The sequence below is a fragment of the Podarcis raffonei genome, chromosome 13 (assembly GCF_027172205.1).
Source record: "Podarcis raffonei isolate rPodRaf1 chromosome 13, rPodRaf1.pri, whole genome shotgun sequence".
Classification (NCBI taxonomy): domain Eukaryota; kingdom Metazoa; phylum Chordata; class Lepidosauria; order Squamata; family Lacertidae; genus Podarcis; species Podarcis raffonei.
The window spans coordinates 45,061,783-45,083,314 of record NC_070614.1 but is presented as its reverse complement, the minus strand read 5'-3'; the positions used below and the strand labels follow the sequence as shown (position 1 = coordinate 45,083,314).

Below are 21,532 nucleotides of genomic sequence, written 5' to 3'. Positions count from 1 at the left end.
CTAAAGTGGTGCTTCAGGTTAAGAACAGTTTCAGGTTAAGAGCAGACCTCCGGAACGAATTAAGTTCTTAACCCGAGGTACACTGTATTTAATTCTTAAAACGAGAGGTGTTGGGGTTTACACCCCATAATTGATTATGACTACGTTCTACTACAGTACCTCATCTTAGAGACTGTTCCCAAAAGCCTGTTGTGTCTGTAGACAGTGCAGTTTTGGCTACCTAAGGATCTTCACAGTTAATATCATTATTTCTCCTGGGCCAGGATGAGTTCCACCATTAGAAATAGGGTTCTGAGTATGATTGGGCCACTTAGAGATAATTTGAGAATTGTGTAGAAGCTGTTAAGTGTATGGTGGGGGCTAGCACCCCCAGAAACGTTTTCCGTTGTTCTTGAGGAAAGAGAAGCTTTTTTTATTGAATGCTTTCCCTCTCTCCACTCCCAAAACATGGCTGTGTCTCTCCTGGGGGGGGGGGGGGCTGCCATTGAAATGCTGAAGATCAGCTGCAAGGCAGGCAGCTTTGCAGCCTGTCAAGGGAGAGGAGGGAACTATAGCTGGGAGGCGCCTGGCTCCGGCCTCCTCGGGGGACGTTGGCGTGCGGCCGGTTGGCGTTGGATATGCGCTGCTCCTCAGCTGGTCATGCATGCTCTGCCTTCCCTCCCTGTCATCGATATGATGAGCGTGTGGGGAGTGTAAGGCGGGGCTGAGAGCGAGAGTTTTTGGACAGGATCAAGACGGAGGCTTTTCTGGCCAAGGGGGTGGAGAGAGAGGGAGGAAGGAGACTCTGCAGCGGTCACTGCAGAGAAGAGAATGGGGGCAGGATAGGCTCTCACTCCACCCCAGCAAAGCTCCTGTGCACTAAATGACTGCAAAAACCTCAGGCAGAAATTCAACAGGTGTGGAGGGAGCTTTTCTGTGGAAATTCTGGCCCCTTGTTGTGGCTGCAAAGGTTTGAAAGCCTTAGGTGGGGGCAGCTGTAAGGTACCGGCTACGGGGTTGCCGTAGCAACCGCTGCACTCTTGCGGCCTACGCTCCTGCTGCTAAAGGGAGAGGCCTGCTCTTCTTCCCGAATGGTAATGAAGGAGGCAAAGAAAGCAGGTCCTCTTTGAACAGAGAAGCAGAAGGGGGAACGTTTTCTTTCCTACTTCTGCTCCCCACCCCATGTACAGGTTCAATGGTAGACACAGGTTCAAGCCTAGACACGGCCTAAAGGGAATCTCAAAAAGATGTGAAGATGAGGCTCTGGCTTTGGGGAGGGGAGTCACGTGGTTTTTGGGGCAGACAGTCTCTCTGCAACCTTCTAGTCCACACTCAGTGCTTTAGATTGTAAAGCAGGAACCATGAACCTTTTATTTCAGCTCGAGGGCCACATTCTCTTCTGCACGAACCTCCTGAGGGCCACCTGTCCAGGGTAAGGCAGAGCTTAAGGCAGAAGGTGACAGAGCAACAAAGGTAAAATTTACCTTTGTTACAGAAAGCTAGTTTCTACATACACTCGCACACTCCTCCCTTATCCTCCATCCAGCATTATTGGGAAACTTGGATGCATGCCAACCAGGCAAAAACGCTCAGGGTTTTGCCTGGGGAGAGTTCTGAGGGCCAGATAAAGACCTGTGTGAGGGGGCACATTTGGCCCCTAGGCCCGAGGTTCCCGACTTCCTCTGCAGTCTTATAGTGCTGCCCAGAGGGTTTCGTGGTTGGTCACAGAGAGAACAAGAGAGGCCTGCAACTGAATCATAGAATTGCAGAGCTGTAAGGGACGCCAAGGGTCATCTAGTCCAGCCCCCTGCCATGCAGGAATGAGACAGAGCAGAGCAGGCTGCCTTGAGCCCGCCACTGCTCATCCACAGACTGGAGTGCTCTTAGTTCAGGGAGCCAGACAGTCCTTCCCTCTTCCAGGATACTCCATTCCATTCCTGCTCCCTCTCTCTCTCTTTTCTCTTCCCTTTAGTCCACACACAGAGGACTGATTTTTATTTTCATATGTATGAAAATATACGACGGGGGTGGTGGTACAGGGGAGGCCATGATTTTGTGCCAATTGGGGAGAGGAGCTATATTCAGTTGTTGGGGGGCGTTTTTCAACCTGAGCAACATTTTCTCAGCCTCTTGGAGCTGCTGGGGCTAAAGGTTTCTGGCATTTGATTTTAGGGCCCAATAGGAGCAGCAGGCCAAGCAAGGACTTTACACTGGCCGTGTTTTGGTTTGGCGGCCACCGGTACCCCTCCAAACACACACACACATCCTTTCTCTACAGGCCCATCCCCTTTGCCTCCCTTGCTGTTCTATTTCCTGACAGGCACAAAGCCTGACTTTCTCTACCCACATGGCGGGCCCAAAATACCCAGCAGCTGACATCCTTGCAACTGTCTCCTAAGAGACAGCTGTCCCAAATTCATTCCTGCCTCCTCGCCACCCCACCTCCCCGTCGCCAGTCCCCCGCCATGCATGTATGTGAGTCCATGTTTGCATGTGTTCAGCAGTCCGTCTTCTGCTTGGCCATGGTTTCGCAGCCGTCAGGTATGGGAACAGGTAAGGTGAGGCTAGGAGAACAGACTGGAAGTCTGAAGCCTGCAGAGAAAGAGCATTGTGTGTGTTGTATGTGCGTTCTGGGGGATGTTCGAGGGTGTGTCCCTGTGTGGCAGGGTTTGGAACGTGTTTTCTGGAATCGAGATCTAGGCCAATTTTTTTTTTTTTTTTAAGGGAACAGTCGGCCTGGGAATTAAATCTGCTGGGGTGCGGGGAGGGGGGATTTTGGAGGGGACGACTGGCACATTCTTTCCAGCCCTGCCCAGTTTTTGATCCAGGAGAGTTTATATGCAGCTGATAAGGGCACTCGCTTGGGCTCAGAAGTAAATAGAAGCTGTGGCATTGGATTTGAAATGAAGGGAATCTATACAGGGATATGTGCTCTCTGTAATGGTTCTCTCTGCCCCCCTCCACAATCTTCACTGAGGAATGCCAAAGTATTTAGTGGAGTCGGTGATGCAAGCTTACAGCAGTTGCACTAATAGTTTCTTTGGCATAGTTTTTGTTACCACTTCTTGGAGGGGGAGGGTTGAGCTATTCTGCCCTTGCTTGGCATCCTGACCATATAAACACTCATACATTGAGTGCCCACTCCTGTATAACTTGAGATTTCACCAGTCCCTATATTCCTCCCCCCCAGGTATCTTTTGGAAATCATAAGGGCTACAAACTTGACGTGTTTTTGTGTGTGTGTGTGTGTGTGTGTGTGTGAGGGAGGGAGGGAGATTCTCATGCAAACACAGAAGTATGGAAGATTCACTCGATTGTGGGATGTTTGGGGTATGTTTTTGTGCTGGAGGCAGGGGCAGGGACTGAAGTGGGTGTCACGATCCCTTGGGGTCAAGTAGCAACTGCTGTTTTGTGAGTTCCTTTAGAGAAACGGAAAAGCCCCGGAGGAAAAAAGGGCTACAACTTTTACTTGTCGGACGGCGGCGGGGGTGGTTTTGGTGGAATAGCAGCTTTGAGTGGGCAGCAAAGTTTTGACAGGAAAATGGCTACGAGTGGAAAGTCAAATACTCCTTCCCTTCCCACGGTCCCAATAAGGACCAGAGTCTCCTTCACTACCACCACTGTAGCTGGTTTGGGTTGACATGTCATTATGCCATGCAGGAGTACTCCTTCAGATGCTGTTGGACTACAGCTCCCATAATTCCTGACTATCAGCCATGTAGGCTGGAGCTGATGGGAGTTGTATTCAGTTATATCTGGGCAGGGGCACCATGGTGGCCACCGCTGATGCAACTGCAATGCATAGCTTGGTCATTTTCTTATTTCTTTATTGCATTTATATCCCACCTTTTTCTCTAAGGAGCTCAAGGCATACATAGTTCTCCCCCTCCTCATTTAATCTCCACAACAACCCTTGTAAAGTGGATTAGGCCGAGAGGCAGTGACAGGCCCAGGGTCACCCGGTGAGCTTCATGGCTGAGTGGAGATTTGAACCCTGTTCTTCCAAATCCTAGTCAGGCAAGGGCTCTTCGAAGTTGGGCTTTTGTTTTTGTGGGTTGTGTTCTGCAACACATACCATTAGTGGAATATTAGTGCATCAGTGGTGGATTTATTCTGGACCATCTCCATAAGAACCTGCTGTGTGTCTGCACGTCATTCCACTTTATGAGTTATTCTGCGATTCTTGCCTCGTGTTATTGACTTTATTGCCACCTAAATGTCTGCAGGCTTCTTGCAGGCATCTGGTTGGCCACTGTGAGAGCAGGATGCTGGACTAGGTAGGCCATTGGCCTGATCCTGCAAGCACATCTTATGTTCTTACATTTGCTCTAGCTCCATAGAGCGACGAAAGGAGGGCCAAAAAATAAAACCAGAGCATTTGCAGTATGAAAAGCTGCAGGGTTTCCGCAAGATGCACTGAAGTCGTATCTCTGCCCTGAAACTTCTGTAGCCACAAAGCAGGATGGAAAGCAGGGTCACGTCTAAACTCTCCAAGCGCAAAATGTCAAGAACGCACAATAAAATGGATGTCTGATCTTTTCCCATGCTCCAGTTTTACCTAAAATAGGTGGAGTTGCCAACCCCCTTTGCTGCTTGCATCAGGGCCTGACTAACAGCCTCCCCTCCTCCATTTCCTATGACTTGCCTCTTATTTTATTTCCACGTTCCTTGGGCAGCCTCTGGCCAGGCTGAGCAGCCCTGTTGCGGTCAACTTCCCCAGCTGGAAGTACGAGAGCCACACCCGGGAGTGCGCTAGCCAGGCTGGAGGGCCTGTTCTGGCAGCTGGCCCTCAAGGGGGGGGTAACATTTAGAGCCGGCTGGGCTGCCGCGTGTTTCAGCTCCCCAGAGGGCAGGATGCGTTGCCTGCGTGCAGAGCAGAAACGAACGAGGTTGTGGAGGCCCAGTCCAGGCAATAGATGACGACAGGGCTTTGGGCAAGCGCTGCCAAGACCTCGCGTATGACTCTGGAATGCTTCCGGAAGGAAGCCTGATTCAACCGGACGCCCAGAACTTTTATCCTGAACCGGGGTTGAGGGGGTGTTGACACAATCCCTCCTTTAAGCTGTTGCTTTGCCTACAGGGCTCTTGCCTCAGCCTCCCATGAGCGAAAAGCTGTAGCTCTGTGGCTGAGCACGTGCTTGTTGTGCCAACGACACCCGTTTCAATCCCTGGACTTGAGAAAGGCCCTGGTCCAAAACACTGGAGAGAGTCACTGCCTGTCTGTGTGGGAACAGGGGCAGCCAACATAGTGTCCTCTGGATGTTGAGGACTACCACTCCCATCAGCCCCTGCAAGTGTGATAAGTGGTCAGGGATTATGGGTTTTGTAGTCCAGCAACGAACAGGAGGGCAACATCTTTGCCACACCAAGTGTGCAGACTCCCAGTTGCTTTGCATCCAGTGTGCTCCCATTGGTGGTTTGGAAACGGATGTTAGGCGCAATCCATATCTATCCTATTGTTTCTTATGAAATAGTGTGTTTCCCCTCCAAAACCAGGTTCGATCTGAATTGAGGAAAAGAACTACAGTGGTACCTCAGGTTAAGTACTTAGGTACTATTTCTGGGTTAGCGGAGTCTGTAACCTGAAGCGTATGTAACTTGAAGTGCATGTAACCTGAGGTACCACAGCCAGTATGATTCAGTGTGATAAGGCAACTTCCCATGAATATATACTGCTAGTAGCCTTTGCTACTAGAGAGTCTGCCAGTAGCCTTTGTGGGACAGTGTAAATTGGGGCTGGTAGACCAGTATGTGCCCCCTCCTTCCCCAAGGGGTCCAGGGCCCCTCCAGCTTCTTAAACTTAGCCTTGACCCATGCCTGTATTAAACAGAATGATGTGACTGAGTCACGAGATGGTGTAATGGACTGTGCTGGCTACAATTGCAAGTGAAATGGGATACCATTTGTGAATCCTTCCCTTATGCTAAAACAAACAAGCACTTTCTGCAAATAAAATAATGTGTGTGCATCGGGGACAAAGGCTCCATTCTAGCCTGTTTCTGACTTTGCTAATTCTCCGTTTGCAGAGAGGCTTTTGAAAAAACAACACGAGAGAGCATTAAAAAAGCGATTGCCTCCTTCCGTCTTAAGTGGCACAGTCTATTCTACTGTTGTTTCAGAAGGGTCCCCACTCTATATACAACCAACTGACATTGCCTTCTACAGAGTTGCCTTCTACAGAGTTAGTCCATTGGTCCATCCAACTCAATATTGTCTACTCTGACTTGACATCAGCTGTCTGCCATATCAGGACATTCCCAGCCATACCTGGGGAAGCCGGGGATTGAACCTGTGACCTCCTGAGTGCAAAACAGATGCTCAGCCACTGAGCTACCACCCTCCTTAAGTGATAGAGCAGGCTGAGCCACTTTTGATGGTGGGGATCCAGTCTTTTGAATGCTTTATGAGCAAAACACACAAGACTTTTCAGCAAACATAGGATGAGCACGGCAGGGAGTGGTCTGAAAGTGGTCAATGGCTTCAAGTTACAAGAAAGGAGATTCTGACTAAACCTCAGGAGGACCTTTCTGACAGCAAGAGCTGTTCAACAGTAGAATGGGCTTCCTCGGGAGGTGCTGGACTCTCCTTCCTTGGAGGCTTTTAAGCAGAGGTTGGGTGGCCATCTGTCCTAGAAGCTTTAGTTGAGATTCCTACATTACAGAGGGTTGCCCTAGATGACGCTTCCAAATGTACAGTTCTATGATTTCATTCGCTTAATGTGAGGAAGCATTAAAAAAAATGCAAGCCGCCCCTGGGCAGCCTGTCAGGTGGCCCTCGGGACGAATGCGGCCCTCAGTCTGGAAAACCTTCCCTCACCCCTGCCTTTATTATTATTTTACTGTTGTTAGCCGCTCTGAGCCCGGCTTCGGCTGGGGAGGGCGGGATATACCACATTTTTCGCTCTATAAGACACACTTTTCCCCCTCCAAAAATTAAGGGAAAATGTTTGTGCGTCTTATGGAGCGAATGCAGGCTTCATGGCTTCAGCGAAAGCAACGCGAAGCCTCCAGAGTGCAGCGGGACTGCTCCCGCTGCGCTCCGGAGGCTTCGTGTTGCTTTTGCTGAAGCCTGGAGAGCAAGAGGGGTCGGTGCGCACCGATCCCTCTTGCTCTCCTGGCTTCGCTTCGCTGGAGAGGCGCTGCGCAGCTTTCCCTCTCGGTGCAGCGCCCCTTCAGCGAAGCGGGAGGAGAAATAGAAGGGGCTCCGTTTCTCCTGCCGCTTCGCTGAAGGGGCTCTGCGCAGAGAGGGAGAGATTTTTTTTTCTTGTTCTCCCCCTCTAAAATTAGGTGTGTCTTAAGGTCGGGTGCGTTCTATAGAGCGAAAAATATGGTACATAAAATTTTATTATTTATTATTATTTAGGCTTCTGCTTGACTGTGTGTGCCTCTCACTCTCCCACCCCCTCAGGAAATGAAGTCGTGGCGGCAGCGCTGCGGATGACCCACCCGCTGTGAAGATGTCCTCCATGGACCCTCTGCCTCCGGCGACCCCTCCGACCCAGAAACCCACGCGCATCATTAAGCCCCGCCCACCCACCAGGCCACGACCGTACTTGCCCCCCAGGCCGGACTCTGCCAGGCTGAGCCGTGGACCAACCCCACCTTTGCCCCCAGAGGGCTCCTCAACTGAGGCTGCCAACGATGGTTCCTCCAGGTCGGCTGATCCCCCCTGCAGCCAACAGCAGCAGCTCCACAAGCTGCAGAACTCTGGCGCCGTTCGTAAAATCGTCGTGCGCTTCAGCCACACGGAGAAAGAAGAGGCTGGGAAGCCGGCTCAGCCTGCTGTGAACTGCAGCCAGGTGCCTGTCGCTGAGAATGGGGAAGAGAAGATATCGGAGGGGAAGGAGGGGCAGTTGGGTAAGTGAGCTTGGCTATAAGGCTATGTGGCTGTTTGTGGCTTCCTTCCCTATTATCGCATTGGCCTGAATATAAGCCTCACTTTTTTTTCCAAATTCTGAGCATGAAAAGTTAAAAGTGTGGCTTAAATTCGCGACCTTACAAAAATTGGCTTTTATGTTATCGCTGCTGGAACAGACATACGGTAAAACGGAACGGGTGTGAGTGCCTGCAGAATTTTAAGGGAGCGGCTTATATTCGTGTACAGTGGTACAGTGGTACCTCAGGTTACAGACACTTCAGGTTACAGACTCCGCTAACCCAGAAATAGTACCTCAGATTAAGAACTTTGCTTCAGGATGAGAACAGAAATCGCGCCCCGGCAGCGCAGCGGCAGCGGGAGGCCCCATTAGTTAAAGTGGTACCTCAGGTTAAGAACAGTTTCAGGTTAAGAACGGACCTCCAGAACGAATTAAGTTCTTAACCTGAGGTACCACTGTATTGTCTTTTTCTCTCCCCCCTCCCCTTGAATTTTAAAGGTGCAGCTTATATCCGGGTGTGGCTTATATTTGGGCCAATACGGTATTAAAATATTTATAGATCACACTCATTAAAAAACGCAGCAAGGCAGTATACAACATACAGAAATCAAAGTAAGGTAAATAAAAATGTCTTTGGCTGGAAGGTAAATTCTGGCCATGCAGGCCTTGGGATGCTTCGAAAGCCATGTGCATCCCGAGCTGGAATCTCTGCCCCAAGTGATGGTGAATTGTTTTGCTGCTTGTATAAATTGTTCATGCAAAGCGTGTTTGCATACCAGCCCAGGCTGGTCCATTAGGCTGAATGGGGCACTGCCTTGCCAACTTCATTCTGCCCTCAACCAGCCCTCTGTCCTTAACAACCAGTGCAGCAACAGCCTTAGCTGTTGAATTTCTCCTCTTCAGTGTCAGTATTGCCCTTGCAGGGAGGTGTGATGGGGACACAACTAAAATAGGCTTCATTCACACAACAGTTTGTTCCGTTTCCTTAGCTCAGAGCTTTCCAAACTGCGTGTCGCGACACGTTAGTGTGTCGGCTGCAGTGTGTTGTTCGAATTTCCCCGGTGCTCCTCCTGGGACTGGAAAGGGGTTAGTTTGACCTCCAGTTTGCTAGTAAAACCGAATTACAGTGTCGCAAAATGATGCATGTCTAAAACGCGTGTCACCAACGTGAAAAGTTGGGAAAGCTCTGTCCTAGATGTTAATTTCTACACTCTACTTGAGCTTTCCAAATTCCGCGATCCCTGTTCGTAGGATCCCTGTTCGCTTCCAATTCTGCCCCCCCCATTCCTGTCCTGCCTTTATCTTTGAGCCTCAGTGCATGGTAATATCTAAAGCAGTATCCCTTCGCACGGCAGAGGCTCTGTCTTATCTTCGACAAGGCCTCCAGTGTTGCTTCTCTTCTCTTTTTTTTTAATTTATGTATTTGGTTTTTCAGATTAAAATTTTACAATCATATCCAACATACAATATAAAAACAAGATTCCAAAGAGTCTCCTGGACTCCCCTGCTCCCCTTTGTGGGTCCTATTGTTAGCCATTTCCTCCTGCATCCTTTATGATAATCCAAATCTTTTACATCTCCATTGTGTCCAAAATTCACCATTAAACTACAAGTGTTATTCCAATCCTGTTAACGATTTTAGCTGTTTACAGTGGTTTTTAAGACAAATTATGAATTTCCCCCATTCTTTATTAAAATTTTGGTCTTCCTGATTTCCGACGGTTCCAGTCATTTTAGCCATTTCGGCATAAACCGTCAACTTGATCTCCCATTCTTCTCTGGCGGGGGCTTTATCTTCTTCTGCTTCTCTCTTTCCCACAGATCCCAGTGAGGATCCCCAGCAGCCCGTGTCGCATGTGGTGGAGCAGAACGGTGTCGAGTCGCCAGCCACCTGCCCCTCAGGCTGCCCCTGCATCTGCCATCAACAACGGCCAGGCATGGTCTTGGCCTGGGTTCCGGCACATTCCCAGCAGGCCGACTGTGAGGACGGGCCTGCCTCAGACCTCTCGTCCTCTGCGGATGAGGGAGGGCCTGTCTTCCAACACCTCTTGGTGCTCAATGCCCCAGCTGCCCCCAGCCCCCCAGCCTGCAGTGGGCGGCCCCCTAAATCCCGCCGTTCTCCCCGCAGCAAGAAGCCCCCTGACCCACCTCCCTCGGCCAACGGGCACCCCGAAGGCGGCGTGGTCTTGACGGGGTACCGATCCACCGCCGAGCCTCTTCCGCTGCGCTGCCCGCCCTTGATGCCCAAGCCCCCCCGGCGCAGCAAAGCGGGTTCCCTTGCCTCTTTGGACGGCGAGGCCTTGCCCCCCGCCATCCCACCCAAGGCCCCCACGAAACCGCCTCGCAACTCCTTAGTTCCTTTAGCCTACTCTCGCCGGAGTTCCCTGCAGTACCCGCTGGAGATGAACCAAGCTCAAGGCGACACCTGCCTCCTCTCTGCGGTGGAAGGGGTCCTCATGCCTCCCCCCTCAATGCCCCCGCCGCCGCCACCCGTCTCCCAGGCGCAGGCGCCCCTTCCCCCCCCACAGAACCAGCCCCCTCTGCCCCCTTCCTGCCAGTTGCCCACAACCATGACTCCCCCTCCACCCTCCCAGCCGCCGCCACCATTGCCTCAAGGCCTGCCTCCTCCTCCAACCCAGCCACCGCCACCCTTGGGTGAAGGACCGTGTCAAGGTAACGACTGCACCCTGCAAGTGAAAGACATAATTGGGGGGGGGGGGGGCGGCCTGGGAAGGATAAGAAGGGTGGAGTTAAGAAATTTGTTAGCCTAAGATTTATTCAGTATATTCCATGCCTCCTGAAAAGGTCCCAAGGAAATTGGCCGGCATGGAAAATAATAAAAGACAAAAATTACCCCAAATACCGTATTTTTCCATGTATAAGATGATGCTTTTTGGTAAAAAAAATTAGGCAAAAATTGGGTGTCGTCTTATACACGGATAGTGAATGCAGAGGGGGACGTGCGATTAATGGCAGCAGCAAGCAGGAGATTGGCAGCGGCGATTGGGTGGGTGATTGGTGGCTGCGGAAAGGCCTGCTGGCTATTGGCTGTGGCAATTGGTGGCTGTGGCAAGTGGGCGGGTGGGCTGTTGGCGGTGAGCGGGCAAACAATTGGCAGCTGCAGTGAGGTGTGCAATCGGCAGTGCCTGTGACAAGGGGTCAGCCGTGGCGGGCAGGCGAGTGAGCGATTGGTGGAAGTAACCTCCCCCCACCCCAAAGCTAAACAACTTAATTTCTTAATTTGGGGTTAAAAAAAATAGGGGTTATCTTATACATGTCGGTGTCTTATAGATGGAAAAGTACGGTAGTTACCTAAAATAAAATAAAAACGAGCGAGAGCAATACCCTGCTCCCCACACATAGCTTTATCTCTGCTCCTTTTCCAATCTCAACTAACTCTGCAAAATTTCTCTCCCACCAGATGGCTGTGAAAACGAATGCCCGACTCCTGGAGACTCCGACGTGGAGACCCCAAATGACGGGTGCGTTGGTGTTATTCCGTGTGCCTCAAATTCCTGAATGAAAGATGTCCATGGGTATTTGTGTGCAAGGAGGATGCTGAGGTTGATCGGGGGATGTTGTGATGGGCTTGCCCAGATTTCTGGGTGATTCACAGTGGATATAGGAACTTAGGAAGTGAGGCATTGTATTTGAGTCAGCTTGCCCCACTTTGGACAAACTACTGCCTTCCGGTGTGGAGACTGAATCTCGAGAGAGTTGTAAAGTGAAGTGAAGTGTGCACTGTTATCTCTGCAGAACTGGTTGGATCACTTCAGGTTTCTAGGGCGTAGCCCAGCTTTTGGGAGGGCAGAGGGTCTGTTTGCATCAATCAGAGTATGGGGTTGGAATACCGTCTTCTGCAAATTGTGTCTGTTGAAGGAGGAGGCTGAACTTAAAAGTGCCATAAACACACACAGAGAGATTGTCATGCATTCTGCTTGTATGATCACTTTGTTGACTTTGCCTGTCCAGAGAATCTCTGAACGAGCCTAAATTTCTACCAGGTCCATTCTACTATTGGTCCATCTAGGTAGAGGTAAAGGGACCCCTGACCATTAGGTCCAGTCGTGGCTGACTCTGGGGTTGCGGCGCTCATCTTGTTTTATTGGCCGTTGGAGCTGGCGTACAGCTTCCAGGTCATGTGGCCAGCATGACTAAGCCGCTTCTGGCGAACCAGAGCAACGCACGGAAACGCCGTTTACCTTCCCGCCGGAGCAGTACCTATTTATCTACTTGCACTTTGACGTGCTTTTGAACTGCTAGGTTGGGAGGAGCAGGGACCGAGCAACGGGAGCTCAACCTGTCGCGGGGATTCGAACCGCCAACCTTCTGATCAGCAAGTCCTAGGCTCTGTGGTTTAACTCACAGCACCACTCGTGTCCCAGCCCATTGGTCCATCTAGCTCAATATAATCTACACTGGCTGGCAGCATCTCTCCTGGGGTTTCAGACAAGGGACGTTCCTAGTCCTAAGCGGAGATGTTGAGTATTGAACCAGGGACTTTCTGCATGCAAAGCAGATGCTCAGCCACTGAGCTACGATGCTTCCCCAAGATAGTCAATTGTTTCGGACTCACCATTTTTTAGCAATTGCAAGAACAAGAAGGTTCCTTCCATCTCTGCTTGGGAGAAACCTGGACTGATATATGTGTGTATAATAACTCTTAGTTCTGGAATTGAAAACTAATTCCCAGGCTGAGAATGTGCTCAGAAGCAATCAGTGGGTTGTTTCCAAGTGTATTCCTTTTGCATCTGGTGATTTTTTTATTTTTTAAGTGGATCTTACAAGCCTGCAGTCTGACTGCTCCATCATCCTTGGTTCAACCAGGAAGGCATCATCTCTTAAGATAATTTACCAATTAGTTTCTTTCTGCTTCTCCTTCCTTGCAGACACTGCTCGGTGCTATCCCCAAAGGGCCCTGACTGGGGACTTTACCTGCAGGATGGTAAGTGGGAAATTGGTGCAGGAAAAGGGTTGAGCATGGATCAGGCCAAAGGCCCATTGAGTACAGCATCCTGTTCTCACAGTGGCTAACTAGGGGCCCATTGTGGGAAGTCAGCAAGCAGGACCAGCACTCTCCTCACTTTTGATTCTCAACAACTGGTATTTAGAGACATAAGGTCTCTGAAAGTGGAGGTAGAACATAACTGGCATGGTTATTAGCCACCAATAGACCTATCCTCCTCCACTCCTCTCTTTAAAAGCTTTCCAGGTTGGCCATCACTACATCTTATTTATTTATTTCATAGATTTCTATGCTGCCTAATACAGCAACAGTGCTGTGGAGCAAATTCCAGAGTTTAACCATGCGCAGTGTGAAGAAGTTCTTCCTTTTGTCTGTCACAAATCTCCCGACGCTTAGCTTCCATTAGATTGCTTCTGGTTTTAGGAAATTCTCTGGGGGTTTATTTAGTTCCTCCTTGCGGAACAACAACAACAACAACAACAACAACAATAATAATAATAATAATTTATTTATACCCCGTCCATCTGGCTGAGTTTCCTCAGCCACTCTGGGTGGCTCCCAATCGAGTGTTAAAAACAATACAGCATTAAATATTAAAAACTTCCCTAAACAGGGCTGTCTTCAGATGTCTTTTAAAAACAGGATAGCTGCTTATTTCCTTGACATCTGATGGAATGATGCCTAGTAACACAAATCAGGTACCAATGCACTATTATTTGATGCAATACAGAATACATCTGCAAAAAAACCACATCAGTCTGGAGGGGCTACGTGTCTCTTTTTGAAACCTGTTTCCATCTCTTCTCTCCTCAGAGCCCCTGTACCAGACATATCGCCAGGCTGTCATCTCCAAGGAGATCAAGCGGCAAACGGTCCCCCGCAACAGCAGCTTCAGCAGCTCTGACTATGGGGGCCCTTCCCCTGGTGAAGGGCCCGCGGGGCCTCGGGGCCCCATCCCACACAGCACTCTTTGGCAGGAGCTGCCCGCTGTGCGAGAGAGCGGCCTTCTGGGAAATATCAGCCCCGAAGAGAGGAAGATGCAGGAGGTGAGTTGGCAGTTGTCTCGGGCAGAGTGATCTCCTGCCGTTCTGCCATTATGAGATCCTGTCATTGGAGATGGGCAGAGACTGAATCTGGGACCTTGTGCGTAGTCGGAGCGTGTCCTCTACCGCTGAGCCACAGTCTCAGACTGAATGAAAGTGGCCAAATGAAGAACTTTTTTGAGCCCAGAACACTTTGAGAACCAAAGAATTGTAGCATTGGAAGAGACCCATTAGTGCTGTTTGTTTGGTTTTTTCAATGGGGTCATTTTATAATTGAGGGAATTTGGGATTTATCTGGCAGCTGATTGTGCACAACTTTCAAAAGGGTGGCTCCTCATTCACAAATTGCACGTGTTTGTTTTGTGTGTTTTAATCGCTCATTCTAAACTTTAGGAAGCAGAACACTTTCAGATGAGTTTGTTGGGTGCTGATCAGTGTTTGAATTGATTTTACCCCGGGACAAACAAAATCCAAACTTTACATATACAAGTTAACCGGGTTCTCAACTAGCCCATCATGAGAGATGTGATAGATAGGTTTGCTTTTCCTGGCATGCCACTTTTTATGGTTCTTAGTAATAAATTAGTGAAAGATAAATAGAATAGGTAGGTTTACCTGTGTTCTGTCACATCACACACACCGGCCTGGTTTGCACATCATGCTATTCCAACCAGAGAGGAGTTTGCATCTAATCTGCTCCTACCTGATCATTCTGAAGCTGCGCCATGCTGAACTAACGAAGAGCTTGGGTTTGTTTGTTGTCCATACCTGGTTCATGGCTTAACTATGAGCTGAATCCAAGGTTTGCTATATGATTTACAGCTTGTGATTTGTCCAGGAGAGCGACACTCCAAGCCAAATAATTGTCTAGCTCAGCATGGCACAGTAGCAAAATAACCAGAGTTGAAGTGGCCACGATCTCCCATTCTGCAGCCTTCACTTTCATGATAAACCATGGTTTGGCGTAGTGCGACAGGCGAAGCAAACCATGGTTGTGATGAGTCCTGCCCATCTCCTCCCACTGATGCCCCTTTCCATGGTTCCTTCCTCTCTGCCATGTCCAGAGCCTTTTTGAGGTGGTGACCTCCGAGGCGTCCTACCTGCGCTCCCTGTTGCTGCTGATCGAGCACTTTATGGAATCGCGGGACCTGACAGCCACCATCCTTCTGCGCGAGCACCGTACCCTCTTTTCCAACATCCGCAAAGTCAAGGAGGTCAGCGAAAGGTCAGCTCCGCCTCTTCCTCTTCCCTTCTTCTGTCCCCTTTCCCTATATCGCCATGGGGCTATCCGGAAAAATAAAGGAAACTGATCTATGATTACGCAGGAAAATAGGAGCCTGCCTTTTATCGAGTCTGGGGACATTTGCAACCCTGAGTTTGAACATGGGACCTTCTATATGAAAATCATGTGCTCTGCCACTGACCTCCAGCCCCTTCCCCACTTCTTGTGAATGTCCCATACACACACACACACACACTGTATTTTTCGCTCTATAAGACACACTTTTTCCCTCCTAAAAAGTAAGGGGAAATGTGTGTGTGTCTTATGGAGCGAATGCAGGCTGCGCGGCTATCCCAGAAGCCAGAACAGCGAGAGGGAGTGTTGTGCAGCGTTCCCTCTTGCTGTTCTAGCTTCTGGCTTAGCCCCTCAGTCCCTTCACCCACCTCCTGGGAAAGCCCGCAAGAGCCGCTCTCCCTTTCACGAGCCGCGTGGAGCATGTGTGCGGCTCTTGGGGGCTTTTCCCCTCAGAGAAAAGCCCCCAAGAGTCGCACACACGCTCCACGCGGCTCGTGAAAGGGAGTGCTGAGCAGAGCCTGGGATGCATACAGGTTCTGCTCAGCGCTCCCTTTAAAGAATATTTTTTTTCTTGCATTCGCCCTCTAAAAACTAGGTGTGTCTTATAGAGTGAAAAATACGGTATATATGGCTATTCATGATGCCAGTCCTTCTCCTTTGGCAGATTTCTTCATGATCTTGAAGGACGCCTGGCCGAGAGCCTGCAGATCTCGGACGTCTGTGACATAGTGGAGACACACGCACAGCAGAACTTCTCAGTCTACATTGACTACGTGCGCAACCAGCTGTACCAAGAGAAGACCTACAGCAGCCTCATGTGAGTGGCAGAAAGAGAGAAGGAAGCAAAAGGAGTTCTGTTGGGAGACTCTTGATAGTTTCAAAGGCCTCTCGATGGGAATAGGGAGCCGCTAGCCAAAGAATCTCTTTCTTTTGCCAGCTGGTCTAGCAATTTTGGATTGTGTCTTTGTTTTTTATCTAGAGCATTTAAAAACTGTGCTGTCTGGGCTGAAAGGTATTCTAGAGTGGCTTCAGAAAAAGAAAAACAGCATTAAGATGGTCCCTGCCCTCTCAGGCTTAGAATGTAGAAGAGACGACATGAAAGGGAAAAGAGAAGAGGAGGGGGGAGGACAAAAACAAGCTCAGGCACCAGTTCTTAAAGTTACCCTTCCAATATTGACCAGCTGGGACGGAGACAGTTCAGGTAGCCCTGTGGAATGGCTGCCTGCTATGTGACAGTTGAGGCAAGGTCAGAAGTGGAGGCACTGAAACAGCCCTTTTCTTCTTTTGCTCTTCAGCCTGATGGAATAGCTGCTTGCTTGTGTGTTCATAAGAAGCTGCATTATACGGAGTCAGACCTTTGGTCCATTGAGCTCAGTATCGGCTACCAATTTTTCTATGTTTTGAATGGTTCTTATTTTTACAGTGGTACCTCGGGTTACATACACTTCAGGTTACATACGCTTCAGGTTACAGACTCTGCTAACCCAGAATTAGTGCTTCAGGTTAAGAACTTTGCTTCAGGATGAGAACAGAAATTGTGCTCTAGCGGCGCGGCGGCAGCAGGAGGCCCCATTAGCTAAAGTGGTGCTTCAGGTTAAGAACAGTTTCAGGTTAACAACGGGCCTCTGGAATGAATTAAGTACTTAACCTGAGGTACCACTGATTTGTTAAGCTGCCTTAGTCCTGTGTCAGGCAGAAAGGCAGGGAATAAATAAAAATATTATTATTATTATTATTAAACTGACAGGCTGGGGCTCTCCAGTTCAACAACATTTGGAGGGCTAGCCCTGGTTTAGGGCTTTAAAGGTAACCACCTGCGCTTTAAATCAGCTCTGGAAATGAACCAGCATAGCCGGTACAGAATAGCCTTCATATGCTCCCATCGCTTGCCCCTCTCAAGTAACAAGGCAGCTGTGTTTTCTACCAGAGGAAGCTTCTGAACCACCTTGAAAGGCAGCCCCACGTAGAATGTGCTGCTGTAGTCTAGTCTGGGTGCAACCTGGGCATGTATAACTGTGGCAAGTTCCATCCTCCCCTCTCTAGGTGGCACTGCAGTCGGAAGGCATAGCCCTCTTTCCTGATCCAATCCTGCCTCCTCTCTTCCTTCCCAGGGAGAAGAACCCCCAGTTTGCCATTGTCGTCACCCGGCTCCAGGAGCTCCCCCAATGCCAGCGGCTCCCCTTCATGTCCTTCCTGCTGCTTCCTTTCCAGAGGATCACCCGGATCAAGATGCTCATAGAGGTGGGGGCTCTGAAGACATTCATAGAACCATAGAATCGTAGAGCTGGAAGCATCTGCCAACCATTATCTATCTTCCCAGCAATGTGTAGCTGCAGAGGGAGAGCGTTGAGAGTTTTCTAAGGCACGCTCAGTGCAAGTCTTCAGCGAGGTCCAGCAGAAGTGCTGTTGGCACCTTGGGCAAATGGGAGATGCTCTCCCAGAATCCTCTGCAAAACTCAGAGGTTATGTGGCAGATGTGTCAATGTGGGAGGGGGTTAAAGGGACCCCTGACGATTAGGTCCAGTCGTGGCCGACTCTGGGGTTGCGGCCACGTAAAGCTCATCTCGCTTTACTGGCCGAGGGAGCTGGCATACAGCTTCCGGGTCATGTGGCCAGCATGACTTAAGCCGCTTCTGGCACACCAGAGCAGCGCACAGAAACGCCGTTTACCTTCCCGCCAGAACGGTACCTATTTATCTACTTGCACTTTGACGTGCTTTCAAACTGCTAGGTGGGCAGGAGCTGGGACTGAGCAACGGTAGATCACCCTGTCGCTGGGATTCGAACCGCCGACCTTCCGATCGGCAAGCCCTAGGCTCTGTGGTTTAACCCACAGCGCCACCCGTTCGTCCAATTGCTTAAGAGCAGAGGGTGCACCTGAAACCCATCTTCCAGCCCCATTTCCTCCCCCTCTAACTTTACTTGTTTCTCCTAGAATATCCTGCGTCGGACAGAAGAAGGCTCATTGCGAGAGCAGAACGCCATGAAAGCTTTGTCCTCAGTTTCCAAGGTGAGGATGACACTGATTATGTGAACTTACGAAGCCATCTCAGACCGAGTCAACCCTGCTATTGTGATTGGCAGCAGCTCTGCAGGGTCTTTTCCAGCGCTGCTACCAAATATCATCTCAAACCAGAGATGCCCTCAGTTGACCTTGGAATCTTTGCCACCCAAAGCACCGGATGTGCTATTGAGCCCATGGCCTTGTTTGTACTACACTGCTTAATCCTGCTCCTTCCCAATAGTCAGGTGCTAAATGCCAATGGCTATGTAGCCAGAATGGGGCCGAGGGTGAAGCAAGAGTTGGGGTGAAATCCCAAGTTTCACAGTAGTACACACACAAAAATTGGAAGAAAAACGAACCCAAATTTACCCTGATGAGGACTGAGTATGTTTACTAGCCAAGAAGAATGGAATGGAATGGAGTACGCTGGAAAGGGTGTGGTTGGCTGGAGCACTGCACACTACTGCATTTTGTTGCTGATATTTGCATGTTTGTATATTTTTAATACCGCCTGTTTCCTAAGCATTCCCTCAGCAGCCCCTCGATGACCACAAGTAACGTGACTCCTCTCTCTCCTTTTCCCATTCCCTCAATCTCTGACCAAGATAATAGAAGAATGTAACTCTGAGGTGGGCCGCATGCGTCACATGGAGGAGCTCATCCACATCGCCAGCAAGATCGAGTTTGACAAGCTTAAGGTCAGGAAGGCTTCAGCTCTCTGCCTTGCTTTTGGGCCCACTCCAAATGGCTCTTCCCTGATCCTCTCTGCCTGCCTAAATTGTGGATTGAAAACATTGCTGTGCCTCTTCCTCTTTGTGACTTGTGCTAAGCAGCGTAACAGAGTGCGTTACGTTATTTTTCTCCGCTTGGTTCCGAATATCTTCCTCTCCTCTACAACTGTGCCTTGCCCAACCCTCGGAAATAATAAGTCATTTGATCGCGTTCCCTGGAATCGGTGAGCTACCCGTGTGATTGGAGCGTTGACGTTCTGTGAATTTAGGGTTCAAACCCTCACTCGGCCTTGAAGCGCACTGGCCGATCTTAGGGTCCCTCAGCCTAGCCTACCTCACAGGGTTGTTGTGAAAATAACATTGCCTATCTGCCGCCACCTTCAGCTCCTTGGAAGAAGAGCAGCACGTAAATGTAATAATAATTGCAAAATTCATGCTATTAATAGACATTGTGGACCGTTTGAACATCTTATTTACAGTTAAGCAGTATACACATTCTGCTAATTAATTAATTAAGTTAATTAATTAATTACTTGAGCTAATTAGTTAATTGAGTTGTCTTGCTGGTCAGCACCACCCCTGTCGGAGGCAGTGTGCTTCTGAATTCCAGTTGCAGAAACCGCAGGCAGGGAGAATGCTGTTGTGCTCAGGTTCTGCTACTGAATGGGCTTCTCATTGTGGGCATCTGGTTGGCCAAAATGAGAACAGGATGCTGGACTAGATGGGCCATTGGCCTGACCCAGGAGGGATCTCTGTATTGTTCTTAATAGACCAGTTAATATTGCCGGTTGACCATCAACTCTTTGTCAAATACGCCCAGAAACTTTGATGTCAGGGATGCTTGAGAAATTAGCCCGCTGGCCTTACTTACTCACTTAGAACAACCACCCTTAAAAAATAAAAATTAAAAAGTGAGGCTTTGCCATTGCTTCTCTTTCTTTCTGTTTTTAATTTTGATGTTTTTAAAATTTGCGACTCAAGGCTGACCCGCTTGTTCCAGGATAAAAGCCAAAGAAAGCCCAGAGCTGTTAGTTAATCACTCGCAGTTCTAGAAAGCTTACCGTACTTTTCCGTCTATAAGACGCCCCCATGTATAGGACACTCCCTATTTTGGGGGACTCAAATTTAAGAAAATGGGGGGAGATGGCACAGAGTTGAGCTTTTTTTGCGGAGCATTGCCCAGGGCTGTTGAGGGTTTTTTTGGGGGGGGGGGTTGCCAAAAGCCCATACGTGTTGCTAAATCAGCCTCCTGTCTGTCACATCGTTTGCATAAATTGCCAATCGACCGCTTCCCCACTCCTCCACATGCAGCTGCTGAGCGACTTTGGGCTAGTCACACTTCTTTGAAGTCTCTCAGCCCCACTCACCTCACGGAGTGTTTGTTGTGGGGGAGGAAGGGATAGGAGAATGTTGGCCACTTTGAGACTCCTGAAGGGGAGTGAAAGGCGGGATATCAAATCCAAACTCTTCTTCTTCTTCTACCCATTGACGCAGCAGCCAATAACATGCACAATAGCTGCTGACAGCCTCGACAGCAACCAATCAAACGTCCACCCTATGCATTGCCCGTGTATAAGACGACCCCCACTTTTTAGCATGATTTTTAAAGAAAAAAACATAGTCCTATACACGGAAAAGTACGGTACTTCCCATTGCTTAGAGGAAAGAAAAAGTTAATTTCATTGTTTCATAATGGCAGTTGTTGTTTTTTAAAAAAATAATTAGTGTAAGTGTAAAACCTGTAATAATTAAAGCACCTTTGCGTTTGATCGGATGAAGTTAACACTGCCTAAAAAACATTTGACCTGACACTTGAACACACACACACACACGTCAAATGCTCAGCAAAAATTAATCCAAGTTGGTGGCCTGTTTTGGGGGCTTCAATTCTGCTTTGATTTCTCTTTGATCCAGGCAGTTCCCATCATCTCCCAGAGCCGGCAGCTGCTGAAACAGGGCGAGCTGTTGGAGGTGGTGCACCGGGGCACCATCTTTGGCACCAAGCCCAAACTGGTCCCCATTTACTTGTACCTCTTCAACGACCTGCTGCTCATCACCCAGCGGAAGAGGTGAGCTGAAAAACAGCGAGCTGCTTTACAGCGGAGTCAACCAGAATCTTGGCCCATCTCCCTTGGTATTATGTGCAGGGGCTCTCCAGAGTTTCAGACAGGAGACTAGCTCCCCTAGATGGAGATGCTGGGGATTAAGCCCTGGGGTCTTCTGCATGCAAGTCAGATGCTCTGACCTACAACTCTTGGCTTGGTTCAATCCCATGATCTTGGTGGTATCAGCACCAGGCTGAGCTAACACGCTGGATTTTTTTCTCCTTGGCAAGGAGTGGTTGAGTAGGTTGTGCTTGGCCCCCCAACAAAGGAAAGGGCATGCAAATTTTGGACAGGGTCAATATGGGGAAGGGAAGGGATCTTAAGAAGTGACTCATGAGGCAGAGAAGCAGAATCGGGTAGCTGAAAGCCTGCAGCCTGTGATACATTTATACAAATTTTAAGTCTCAGTCAGTTGCCCGCTTTCCAAGCCTGTTGCTTTATTCTCAAGGACTAGAAATTTTAAAAATAATAAGTTCGGTTTACAAACAGAATCCGTTCCAGAAGTCTGTTCTTAAACCGAGGCGTGCTTTC

General features: G+C 49.3%; 1 protein-coding gene across 3 annotated transcripts in view; it reads left to right on the top strand.

Annotated features, from left to right (window-relative positions):
- The window catches only part of ARHGEF15 (Rho guanine nucleotide exchange factor 15), a 53,238-nt gene that overhangs the window by 27,942 nt on the left and 3,764 nt on the right, over window positions 1-21,532 (top strand). For all 3 annotated transcript variants that reach the window (XM_053361232.1, XM_053361234.1, XM_053361233.1), the window contains exons 2-12: window positions 7,387-7,835; window positions 9,677-10,528; window positions 11,277-11,337; window positions 12,745-12,800; window positions 13,635-13,867; window positions 14,929-15,089; window positions 15,826-15,978; window positions 17,273-17,402; window positions 18,097-18,171; window positions 18,771-18,863; window positions 20,811-20,965. In XM_053361232.1, coding sequence (XP_053217207.1) covers window positions 7,436-7,835; window positions 9,677-10,528; window positions 11,277-11,337; window positions 12,745-12,800; window positions 13,635-13,867; window positions 14,929-15,089; window positions 15,826-15,978; window positions 17,273-17,402; window positions 18,097-18,171; window positions 18,771-18,863; window positions 20,811-20,965 — 2,369 coding nt within the window. In that variant the 5' untranslated portion in view covers window positions 7,387-7,435. The remainder of the gene's footprint in view (window positions 1-7,386; window positions 7,836-9,676; window positions 10,529-11,276; window positions 11,338-12,744; window positions 12,801-13,634; window positions 13,868-14,928; window positions 15,090-15,825; window positions 15,979-17,272; window positions 17,403-18,096; window positions 18,172-18,770; window positions 18,864-20,810; window positions 20,966-21,532) is intronic.